Source organism: Armigeres subalbatus, chromosome 2 (assembly GCF_024139115.2).
Source record: "Armigeres subalbatus isolate Guangzhou_Male chromosome 2, GZ_Asu_2, whole genome shotgun sequence".
Lineage (NCBI taxonomy): Eukaryota > Metazoa > Arthropoda > Insecta > Diptera > Culicidae > Armigeres > Armigeres subalbatus.
This window is the reverse complement of record NC_085140.1, coordinates 306,670,917-306,684,132: the sequence shown is the minus strand read 5'-3', so window position 1 is coordinate 306,684,132 and position 13,216 is coordinate 306,670,917. Positions and strand designations below refer to the sequence as shown.

Sequence of the window (13,216 nt, the reverse complement as noted above, 5' to 3'; positions counted from 1 at the left end):
CTTCTCGGACCGATTGACTGCACGTGGTTGTGGTTTGAAGCACTTTCCTCTGGTTTTCGAAAACGTGATGCTGGTGATGGTTTTAGAGGGATCTTAATACGCAACCTGTGCCACCCTTCAGGTTTGCATGCACTATTCAATCCAGGTACTTCACACTTGGTTGATCAAATCACTCTGATGTGGCTATTGTGCGAGATGTTCTATCTTGCTTCGAGCCATTAGTTTATGTGTTTTTGTGCGCTATTATTGAAGGGGTCAACTTACGGTGTGCGAAAGAGATTAGAGGCGATATCGTACGACGACTGTCTGCGTTTATTGACTGGTGTCCACTCCGGGAAATTTACTGTACATTTTGTCGGCAATATCTCAAAAATTGTAACACAACATCATTCAAACGGTGTCGAAATTTTTGCGAATGTTGCAAAATTCGCAAAATTTCGATTTTATATCTGCTGACGATCAAATCATGGAAAGGTCGATTGATTCTAATACTAAACAATATCGATCAGATCTTTTCCTGAGGTTCTACCTAGGACATCGAGTATTGGTTGGTTTTCCTAATCTACGGTACTCCAGAAACATACTTATTAGCTAACGGTAGCGTTTGTCTTGAAACACAAAGTGTGCCAGATCTATCCAAGATAAATGTCTTCACCGCCGCTGATGCGCTGCGGAATATCTCTATGACTACTTCCTTATATACTATCCTATTCTACGGTAAATCGCGTCTCCATCATCTGAGTTACGGTAATGTAGTTGGGCGCCAGAAATTTTACCGAGAAAATACAATTATTTGGTGATCTGTACTATATTGAGTCATAAGGGCCGTGAGCTTGGGGTATTAAAAGTGCCTTGAGTTGCGTATGGCGTTTTCCTCTACCAGACTAAGTGAGTGATCATAAAGTGGTATATACGATGGAAGTGTGTTTCTTGCGAACTCGGTAGTAGCAATCTGATGTTGATATGGTTGTTCCGCAGTTTCATTAATGTGGGGTTTCTAACGTGTTCGACGGACGAAGAGTCTGTAAAACTGCTTGCTGTGACGAGGTTTCGTGATTAGTTATTGGGCCTTCGAGTCAACAGCGAACATGTTTTTGGTGGCATCTGCTCATAGTCGGACAGTAGTTCTGCGTACATAGCTGGATAAATGGGTTTCGTTGCTTGATCGTGTCCGGATGAGAAACTTTGGAACGAGTTTCCGATCTCTTCTGCATCCAACACGATGTGTTCACGGCGATTGCTCTTTGTTGACAGCGGCAGGGTGCTGTGGACATAGCTTGATGATTTGGTTTTAGTCTGGTTTGATATCTTTTGCGTGATAAACGCCGGTTTTCGATGTCTTGATGTCTTCTAGTGTGTAATTGTTGCATCCTTGCGCTTGTCTAACGATGCATGGTATAAACTTTTCTCCCAATTTTTTCGTTCGATGCTCTGCTGCATTGGATAACTCGAATGATCTTCTCCACACTATTTCTCCTTCTGCGAATGTTCTATTCCGAGCTCTTAGGTCATAACGTTTCTTGCTGTTGTCATGGGCAGCTTTGATCCTTGCTAACACGAAATGTTGAATGTTATGAACCGATATTATTCTTGCCTTTTGGGCTGCTTGAGAGTCTTCGGCCGAATTGGCTTTGGCGGCAACATACTGATTTGTGTATAGAATGTGATCCCTTCCAAAGTTGCAGTAGTAAGGACTACATCCCAGGGTTTCGTGCTTTGCAGTATTAATTGCACATACTATTTGTTGAATATGCACGTCCCAATCTCTTTGGTCTTCATCGAGTAGCGATCTAACACATGTGATGAGCGTTCGATTTGTCCTCTCTGCTGCGTTACACATTGGTGTATAGAAAGCAGTTCTCATATGAATTACATTGTATCTTTTGAGCAAGGTCTGAAAGACCTGGGATAAAAATTGGGATCCCGAATCCGAAACGATGATCCTTGGCGTGGAGAATCGAAGAAATACGTAGTGCTCTAGAAACTCAGACATTTTCTGAGCATTTGCCGATCGAAATGGCTCTATGACGATGAATTTTGTCACCCAGTCGACTATGACTAAAGAACTGTATTACCTTTCTTTGATCGTGTGAGTGGGCCAACCCAATCTACTGAAATTAGCTCCCAAGGCAGTTGCGCTGGTTTAGGGTTGCCTAATGTTGGTGTTAAGGTTTTATTAGGTGCCTTGCAAGCTTTGCATACGTCGCAGGTTCGTACGTATTTCCTGATATCCGCCGCCATCTGAGGCCAATAGTGGTCGCGTTGAATACGAAGCAATGTACGATCTCCTCCGAGGTGAGCAGCGGTGGGTATATCATGGAATCGATGCATGAGCTCACGACGAAGATGAGTTGGAACTACTTTTTTCCAACGATGAACTTTTCCGCCAGTCTCGTCTTTCATAGCGCAATTTTTGTACAGTTGTCCGTCGATTATCCTGAATTCTGGAAACTTATCAGCATCCTTCCGAACATTTTCAACCAACCGGTCAAACCATGGATCCGAAGCTGTTGTGGGTGATGCGCTCAAAGAGTTTACAATTTCTACTCGACTTAGACAATCAGGGACAGTGTTGGAACTTCCTTTGCGGTATTTTATGTCGAAGGAGTATGCGTTCATCCGCAGGATCCACCTAGCAAGAAGCGGCGTTGGATTTTTCATGGTTTTGAGGTAGGTCAAACTTGAGTGGTCGCAGTAAACCGTGAAGTGTGTTCCTTCGAGATATCCACGAAACTTCTCAATTGATCGTATAACCGCCAAACACTCGCGTTGGGTCACTGAATACTTTCGTTCGGAGGAAGCGAGTTTCTGGGAGAAGTAACAGATTACTTTTTCTTCTCCTTCGATTACTTGTGTTAATACACCTCCTATTGCCACATCGGACGCGTCGCATGCCACGGAAAATGGCTTTGAATAATCTGGCGTTGCCAAGACCGGGGCCGATATGAGGTGCGATTTGAGAGTTTGGAAGGCATTCTCGCATTCTTCAGTCCATTTAAATTTGTTTCCAGCTTTTGTGAGTTCCGTCAGAGGGGCAGCTGTTTTGGAGAAATTCTGTATGAATCTTCGGTACCACCCACACATGCCGATAAATCGTTGAACCTCCTTTTTGTTTGTCGGAGCCGGAAATTTTGTTATTGCTTCTACTTTCCCTTCGTCAACGCGCCAGCCTTGTTGATCCAGTACGTAGCCTAAATACTGCAAGCTTTTCCTGCAAAAGGCAGATTTCTCGGCATTGATAGTCAGACCAGCGCTTTTCAGTCTTCTAATGATTTCGTGGAGTAGTTCGAGATGCTCTTGGAACGTTTCTGTTGCCAATATTAGGTCGTCCAAATAAACGAATGCTTTTGGCTCCAGGTCGATGAATAAGTGATTCATGACACGCGATAGGGCCTGACTGGCCGTTGATAATCCAAATGGAACCACTGTAAACTGGTAGTGCCCTCGTTGCGGAATGGTAAAGCTGTCTTCTGTTTTGATTCTTCCTCAAGTGGTATTTGCCAAAATGCTGATTCTAGGTCGATTGAGGAGAGAAACTTCGATCCGCTCAGGTTGTTGACGATGGATGCTATCTGCGGAATTGGGTATGCTTCTTGAACTAGGACTGAGTTCAGTTTCCTGGCGTCCAAACACAATCGCATAGAACCGTCTTTTTTCTTAACTGCCACCGTGGCATTATTCCAAGGACAGCAAACTGCTTCTTCTATCACACCCAGCTCAAGCATTCTGTCCACTTCCTTGTTCAAGTCCTCCAGTACGAATCTGGACATGGGGTAGTATTTTTGTTTAAATGGTGGTGCGGTGCCAGTGTCTATTTTGTGGCAGTATAGGTTTGTTCTACCTAACTGACCCTGGTTTGCCGATGTTGGGAATTCTAGGATTGTTGCTTGTAGTTGATCCTGCTCTTCCCGCGTTAATGTTCCTATTACTGAATTTTCCAAGTCCCCGCTAGTTGTGACTCCACAGATCTTTGGTTTGATGCCAAACTTCGTCCAAAAATCCATTCCTAGGATTAATAAAGGAGGCATAGATTCGATGAATAGTATAGGAAGAGTTGCATTCTTATTATTATAAACGAATGGTACATGGGAGAAAAACGAGACTTTGTGTGGCGAGTTGTCTGCTGTTTTTACTTCTCCTATAACCGGAAATTTTTGAAGTCCCAGTTCGTCTGCAATTTCTGCTAGAGATCCTCCTATAAGACTGCAGGTTGCGCCGCTATCCAACAATCCTCGTATTTTTTTCCCAAGGATCGATATAGCTGCATATGGTCGATTATCGTTGTTTTCCGTATCAATTATAATAGAGTCCGCCTTACAAAAAGCCGGAATATTACGTAGCAAAGGCACCATCGATTTTTCGGGAGATCCCACCACCTTTACTGTGGGTTCTCCCAGTTCCGGTTTCCCGAAATCGGAAGCTCATTTTGTGTGTCTAATTGTCTCCAGCGTAAGATGCAGGCTTCACAGTTGCGCGTTGTACATCCTTTCTTGCCGCAGCTGTAGCAAAACAAGTAGCGTTTTGGATTAGGACATCTGAAATAAGTGTGTCCAGGGTTTTCACATTGCCAACATACTGTTACTATTGGAGCCTCCCGTATGGAATTCCTACCCGACTGGTTCGATGTGGTGTCAGACGCCGATCTTCCGCTCCAATTATTCTGCCCTCGAATGGCATTTACCTCTTCTGTTAGATTCGACGCAGCTTCGTTCCGGTAAGCAATGTCCTGATGAAACGCTTCTCTTTCCTGATGCTCACCGGATCCACTTCTTCTTCGACCTCTTGATTATGCTCTACCATGCTGACCCGCGCTGTGCCGTACGGTTGTCGATTTAATGGCGGCCGGCCACTGTTGTCCAATCTATTGATCACGGGCTGATGAAGTGATGAATTCTCATGCCGGGTTCCTAGGACTCGCGTTGTTGGTGCTCGCCCTCTTAGTGCGTAAGAACGAGAAACTTCGAAATCTTTGCATACTGCCACGAGGTCACGGACACTCGCCGATCGGGACGCCGAAGCAATTGGGGAGAAGTCTGTGTTGAGATGTGATTTCAAGATAAATAACTTCTCTGACTCTGATATTGCTGGTTCCATTATCTCGAACGCCGCTACTAGGTCTCTGTAGAATGTTGTGAATGACTCATTTGGACCTTGGAATCGTAAGTACAGATCCTGCTTCACAATCTCCGAGTAGTTCGGAGGTAAGAACTCTTGTTTGATTTCTGCTTTAAAGATGTCCCAAGTTGTAAGGATTAGATACGAGCGCGTGTACCACTGAAGTGCTCTTCCTTTCAATAAATGTTTGATTGAGCGAAGCAATGTTTGCTCATCCATGCCTTCGGTGACAGCGTAGGTGTTCACCTGATTCAGAAATTCGCCTAACTTTACGATGTTACCTTCTCCTGAGTACTCGAATGGCCACTTATGTACCGGTTGCAGAAATCTGTAACTATTTGACTGTTGAGTATTGATTCTCGGTGTGTTGGATCTATTAGGCGTTCCCCTGAAATTTTGTTGCTCATATTCCTGGGGATGTTCAGCTATCCCGGAGTCTCGTTGATTGTACGGACCCCAGTATCCTGAAATCGCGCCAAAGGTGTAATTCGGGATTTCGTTTTCTCGCTGTGGAGGTGCTGTCAATCTTAACTGTTGATGCTGTAAATGTGCTTCTAGCTGTTGTCGTCTGTATTGCTCCTGTTGAAGCTGTCGCTCTAACTGTTGCTGCTGTATCTGCATTTGGTTCAGCAATAAACGAAGGCTTTGCTCCTGATGAAAACCTCTGTTTTGCTGATCTTGCCACAGTAGATGATCTTGTTGTTGTTGATGGTTGTCGTGGATCTTGTTGTTGTTGTTGTTGTTCCATGGGATTTGGATGCTGTTGATGTTGTTGAGACTGTTGAACTTGAGGTGGCGGTAATTGTTGATCCTCTCTACGATGTTCCATTTGTTGGTGTTGGAGCCTCGACTGCTTCTCTTGGTCCTGGTGTTTCCCGTCGAGAACTACTGGATTCTGGTTTGACTGCTCTTCAGGTATTTGGTTGCCCCGAAGTTCTTCTTGAAGCTGCTTTTCTAATTGTAGTTGATGCTTTGATGTTTCGTTGATGCTCGATTGAAGTTTCGCGATCTTTAACCGCTTTCTCGTTTCTGGATCACTTGGAAGGTCCTCTGTATCCGCTTGTCCTGCTGATGTTCCTGATGCTTGATTCTGGATGTATTTCTCGATTTTCTGTAGAGCGAGGCCTACCTTTTCCAGTGTTTTCTTTGCATTGATTAGTATCATCGGATCCGATATAAGCGAAAGTCGAAATTGGTAATGCAACAGTCTTGATTTCAATGCATTCACCTGGTTGTCGTTCCTTTGTCTGAAAGCACCATCCAAAGCTTGCAAAATTGGAGACAGCTTCGTTTGACATTGATATATACTGTCCATATCCGTTAGTACGTGGGATGAACAGTTGGGTACCGGCGATCCATTGAGTTCACTGTCCAATAGTTGCTGTAGTCGTGATGCTTTCCACTCCAAGTTTTTTCCTCTCGTACCAGTCGTTTTCCGAACAAGCAGTTCGAACTCTATTTCCTCCGGGGTGAGGTGCTTAAGATCCATCTCCAACTAGTGTGACACGGATATCACTAATTTAACTATACACACAGATCACTTATTTGACAGCTTGACTACGCGAACCGATCAAACTCACTAGTGGGTTTTTTAGTCTGGGCGCCAATGTTACGATTTTCAGTCACGCGGCTTAGCACACAATGCATTCGATAACGTAGAACACACCGCTCTTCCCGCAAATCTCCTTCGCTATTATAAAGCTTCAAAATTTCTTTCCCGACCAGCTACACAAATTGCACAAAGTGTTATTTTGTGTCTCAAACCCCAGCTCATTGACTCAAAGTAGAAAACATGAAATCGGCAATAATGGAGAATTGGCAATGATGGTTCATTTGAGTATTCATTTCACATAATGTTCTTACAGCTAATTTGCCTAACGTACATACATTTTCTCATCCTCCGTCCGTCGTTTATCAGCATCGATGGGGGCCCCCTGCTGCATCTGGTGCATCGTCGTTATCGCTATCAGCGCACATTCGCTAGTGTGCCTTTGTTGCATGAAGCATCACCTGGCAATCTCGGACGAGCAGAATGCACACTGCAAATCGATGCTACTTCCTTGATGTCGCACGCTCTCCGTCGCACTACCTTTTGTTGCGTCGTACCCGGTTCAATGTCGCACAATGCGTATCGTCTGCTGCACCACCCGTGACTTCCCTGCACCTCAAAGTTGCACCACCAGCTTGGGATCGCCGTGCGATACTCGCTCAACGAGCGTACAGATGTCGATTCACCGGCAAATGCAAGGCTATTGAAGGCCTTCTGTGTCTTTGGCTGCCAACGAGTGCCAATCGTGTGAATCGTATATTGTGGAATCTGTGTCGGATGTGTTGGCATCTACGTTTGTCACTCTTAGTAGTGTCCGAATCTGGAGGACTAGACCCTGTCAGCGCTTTTACAATCGAGCCGGATAGTCGCTCGGGACATGCAACCGAGCCTTTTATGGTTGGCTTCTCGGACCGATTGACTGCACGTGGTTGTGGTTTGAAGCACTTTCCTCTGGTTTTCGAAAACGTGATGCTGGTGATGGTTTTAGAGGGATCTTAATACGCAACCTGTGCCACCCTTCAGGTTTGCATGCACTATTCAATCCAGGTACTTCACACTTGGTTGATCAAATCACTCTGATGTGGCTATTGTGCGAGATGTTCTATCTTGCTTCGAGCCATTAGTGTATGTGTTTATGTGCGCTATTATTGAAGGGGTCAACTTACGGTGTGCGAAAGAGATTAGAGGCGATATCGTACGACTGTCTGCGTTTATTGACCGGTGTCCACTCCGGGAAATTTACTGTACATTTTGTCGGCAATATCTCAAAAATTGTAACAAAGTATCATCGTGCTAGCCTCATGATATACGAATGCAAAAATGGTAACCTGGCTTAGAAACCTCGCAGTTAATAACTGTGGAAGTGCTTAATGAACACTAAGCTGCGAGGCGGCTCTGTCCCAGTGTGGGGATGTAATGCCAATAAGAAGAAGAATAAGAAGAAGAACACATCGAACTTTCTCTTATTTTCTATTACTTTTATTCACAAGCGATTGTCAGTTACAAGCTCAGTAGGTGTTAACAAATATTCTGTTGGATACAGTTTCAACATTGAGCTATAGAGCGTCACATTCCTCAATCTGCTCACAGTTCTTTGGAAAACATCTTAGATCAAACATGATTTCCATAATGAGATATGGTTATGGTTAAACAGATAACCCGCTCACCGGATATCTGTTTTAGTGATAGCGTTTTTGGTTCTAATCTCAGTTTCCCCGGAATAAATTTCAGTTCAAGCCATTGTAATTTTCTATCTTCAAAAACTCTGGGTTCAGAAATATGGTGTAATCACTGATGTAATCACTATACGTCAAAATAGTTATGTGTTTCATGATCAACGCATTCGGTCCATAGTATGATGGTATGATGTAGCAATTTTGTATTGCTTGGTAACCCGGCACTTGGCATGAACATGATGTGGTCAGAAAGACTATGAACGAAAAAAAGTGAAATCAAGTTTTTGTTCTCGAATTGCTCTGTGTTTCATCTGGAATTCCAATGTACACCGTATTCCTCTTATGTGTTGCAATACAAATAATGTTCAGCCTGTCAAACGCAGAGTTCGATGTGTGTGACTGCCGGCTAATGGAACGTCAATCAATTGTTTCACATTTCCAGGATGCATCAATGGCCTTGATCAATGAGGGAATCTACCACAATGCGATACAAACCAACGAAAGCTTTTTTTCGTTGAACAAGTATTAACCATTAAACTGGCCTAGGTCACAATTTTCTCTCAATCAATCTTCATTGATCACAATTATCATCACTTTCGATGCCAATAGGAAGGAAAAAAATATCCACCCATACCAACATGTACTTCCCACTGGTCAGCGACTCGTTGCATTTATTCGCTAAACGCGTAGGAACGTATCCGTACACCTACACGACCACCAAGCAGCCGGGACCAGCCCCTCGGCATCACTTCCGCTCACCCGCACATCGCCCCAGACGCACAAACACGCGCACTGACTGACTATGACAGGCTGGACGCATGTCGGAATGTTTATCAAAATGAATGTAAACACTAAATGGTATAATTAACATGCCCCGTCTGTCTTTCATACCGCTTGGCTGCAGTTCAGCTCACGAGATGCGATTAGCAGCAGCAGCAGCAGCCTCTGATGCTTCCAGCTTATAGCCCACGGTCTTCATCGGTGGTTGTGGCGGTGGTGGAAATGCACGGTGCAACAACCCGTTCCCGGCGGCATCGCACAGTGACTGGGTGCCGAGTGAAAACTCAGTTTTGCTTTACACCCAACCAGCGGAAGGCAGATTTTAATACAGTTCAGCATAAGAACCTAACAGAAACTGTATAAAATTTCCGCATAAACTATTTTGGAAAATTTTAATGCATCCATTGGCAAATGCTGGGTAAAGCGTACCATTATTAGAACTTCGCGTGCCTGAAGGAATAAAATAGACCCCATCTCGCGGTACTTTGTCTCTTACCCAGCAACTCCTATCCCTCTCGTAGCGCTGGCCGGGATACGAGCAACCTTATCGGGTAACCAACCCCGGTGGGAACTATGGTCGTATGCTGACAGGGAAGGAGGAGGTTTGCTCCTTTCCGGAGGTGCAAATCTTACTGAGCGTCTGTTCTCCATGTTAGGAGCGGCTCACAACAGCGTCTGTTCTCCATGTTAATGGCGGCTGATCATCACTGAAGTGCCATGCGGGACTCTAAGTGAAAATGTGCAGCATGGTCCACCGGGAATAAGGAGGAACCACCTCCGGAAATTTAGGGGTTTGGTGTCAGGCCCTGCAAGCCAGCCAAAAAAAACTTACTCAACGAATAATCAACAAGAGAGTGCGAACCGGAACCATTAACGAAGATAGCTGTGACGAAAAGAGACTAGCGATTGGAAACTCGGTTCGTGGAACTGCAAATCTCTTAACTTCATCGGGAGCACACGCATACTCGCCGATGTGCTCAAAGACCGTCGGTATCGTAGCGCTGCAGGAGGTTTGTTGGAAGGGATCAATAGTGCGGATCACACACGAGCAGGGAACAGGCGCGTATATCGGGTGGTGGCCGATCTATGAAAGAATGTGCAGGTTGAGGATCGAAGGTCAGTTCTTCAACTTCAGCATAATCAACGTCCATAGCCCACACTCCGGAAGCACTGATGATGATAAGGACGCATTCTACGAGCAGCTGGAACGTGAGTACAACAGCTGCCCAAGCCACGACGTCAAAATCATCATATAAGATTTGAACGCTCAGGTTGGCCAAGAGGAGGAGTTTAGACCGACCATTGGGAAGTTCAGCGCTCACCGGCTGACGAACAGAAACGGCCTACGACTAATTAATTTTGCCGCCTCCAAGTATATTGCCATTCACAGCACCTACTTCCAACACAGCCTCCTGTATCGGTACACCTGGAGCCACTGCAGACAGAATCACAAATCGACCACGTTCTGATGGACGGCACTTCTCCGACATTAACGACGTCAGGACATATCGTGGCGCTAACATCGACTCTGACCACTATCTGGTGATGGTTAAACTGCGCCCAACACTATCCGTCATCAACAATAATGTTCGGTACCGACGACCGCCGCGGTATCTCGATGCAGCGTTGCCGGAAGAGGGTGAGCTCGATGGGGCCCCTCTTGAGGACTGCTGGAAAACAGTTAAAGCAGCCATTAACGTCTCAGTGGAGAACAACGTCGGGTATGTGGGACGAAGTCGACGGAACGATTGGTTCGACGAAGAGTGCAGACAGATTCTGGAGGAGAAGAACGCAGCGCGGACGGGCAATGCGCTTTTTTTCAGGAGAAGAAACGTTGCCTGGAAGAAGCGGAGTGCGAGGAGATGGAACAGCTGTGCTGTTCTCAAGAAACGCGAGCCGAAATGTGCCGGGATAAGGATGGGAGCATCTTGACGGACGAACGTGTGGTGATCGAAAGGTGGAAGCAGCACTACGAGGAACATTTGAATGGCACTGAGAGTACAGGCAGTGAAAGTCAAGGCAGCGGAGGAGATTACTACGCCAGTTCAGCGGACGATGAAAGCCAACCAGCCCCCACCTTGAGGGAAGTTAAGGATGCCACCCAAAGACCAATAAAGCTAAAAACCAATAAAGCAGCTGGTAAGGATGGTATCGGAGCTGAGCTCATCAAGATGGGCCCGGAAAAGCTAGGCACTTGCCTTCACAAACTGATAGTCAGAATCTGGGCAACTGAACAGCTACCAGAGGAGTGAAAGGAAGGGGTTATATGCCCCATCTACAAGAAAGGCGACAAGCTGGAGTGTGAGAACTTTCGAGCGATCACCATCCTTAATGCCGCCTACAAAGTGATATCCCAGATCATCTTCCGACGTCTGTCCCCATTAGCGAATGAGTTCGTGGTAAGTTATCAAGCCGGCTTCGTTGACGGCCGCTCGACAACGGATCAGATCTTTACTGTACGGCCAATCCTTCAAAAATGCGGTGAATACCAGGTCCTAACCTAACGCACCATCTGTTCGTTGATTTCAAGGTGACATACGACAGTATAGACCGACTAAGTGAAGATTTCGGGCGAACACTCCAGTTCGTTCAAATCGCGCCGGGGACTAAGAGAAGGTGATGGACTTTCGTTCCTGCCCAAGTAACAATTCTGTGACCGTTGGGTTTTATATGAATTTTAATAAGGTTTTATAGTGGGAATAATTAAAGCCCATTGTTTTATGGTGGTCATAAACAATGCTATCGAACAAAGGTTTTATACAACTCTTGAGCTATCCATAAAACTCTTATAAACCATGTTTTAAAACTAAACTTTTTGCTAGCTTTGAAGTTTTGATAATAGTTTTATTATTGCTTTCAAATGCGTCATAAAACCAGTTTGGGCCACTGCTTTAAAACAACTCAACGTAACTCGATCTATTCGCCATGTTGAATTTGGAAAGCAGTGTTGCTGTATAACTTATACCTGAATCATGCAATAAGACGCATAATGAGATTAGCATATTTTTACCGACATAATGTGAGTGACATGTGTTTCTGATAAACTTAAGATGCTTCTCATTTCCCAAATTAAAAAAAAAATAACTAAAAAGCGACAGGTAAAAAATCCCCTGGTCCTAAGAATCTCCGGTGTTATCCAATAATACCAATAAAGGTTTTTCAAAGACAATTCGATTTCTGTCAATATTAATTATGTTCCATGAGCAGGGTTATTTAAAAATTATTCAACTGTAACTCTTATGTTTTGATATTGATTTGAGAAATGAGACACATACATATGAAATGCTGTTAAATATATGCACTTAATTGGATTGCGGCTTTTCATGAAAAGCCGATTCGATGAAGAATCATTTTAATTGATGATGATTTCGAGTTTCCGGTATCTAAAAAAGGAAGAAAACACGAATGAGTAATATTCCACATATTCGTAGATTCACTAATTTCGGGAAATTACTAGCATTCGTGGATTTCTTATACGGATCCGCAAATCCACCGAGAGCTTTTATTTCCACAGATTTGGCATCGTTGCCCGTAGGATGAAAAAGTGCTTCCCGCCTCAGCCACTAGGCTGCATGTTATTGAACCGAAGGCCATCTGTTGTAGGGAAGTGTAATCATGACAAAGTTTTAAAGCATGTTTAAAACGGTCATGAAGTAACCAATGGGAATTATTGAGGTTATCACAAAAGCCATTGAGCTATTTATCGCCAGATTTTTGTTTTCATAAAAAGGAATGTCGCCATGTTGAAATAATGATCAACGTCATAGCTGCGATTGAAAAAAATACATCAATTTCGATCAAATAGACTATTTTATAGTGGAATTAAATTATTTCTAAGGTTTTTTGATAGAAGCATGATTACTTTATTACAAACTATTTGAAATTGAAATATTTTGAGTAGTTTGGAAAATTATTTTATTTCCTGTTTTCATGTGATTATTCGATAATTTCGAAGCACGTTGATTTTAAGCTTCTACAAACTCAATATCTTCTATATATATAAAAATCAATCTATGTATGTATGTTCGCTAACTACTTCTGAACCACTTGGCCGAATTCAACCAAATTTGGTACACACGTTCTCTATCCTCAGGGG

General features: G+C 44.1%; 2 protein-coding genes across 15 annotated transcripts in view; both read right to left on the bottom strand.

The window, feature by feature from the left end:
• LOC134212544 (dual 3',5'-cyclic-AMP and -GMP phosphodiesterase 11-like) overlaps positions 1 to 13,216 on the bottom strand; it is a 390,689-nt gene that overhangs the window by 176,435 nt on the left and 201,038 nt on the right. The window lies entirely within an intron of this gene.
• LOC134216250 (uncharacterized) lies at positions 4,379 to 6,604 on the bottom strand. The gene is given in 3 exon segments (XM_062695191.1): positions 4,379 to 4,749; positions 4,752 to 5,792; positions 5,845 to 6,604. Coding segments are annotated over 3 exon segments (2,172 nt in total).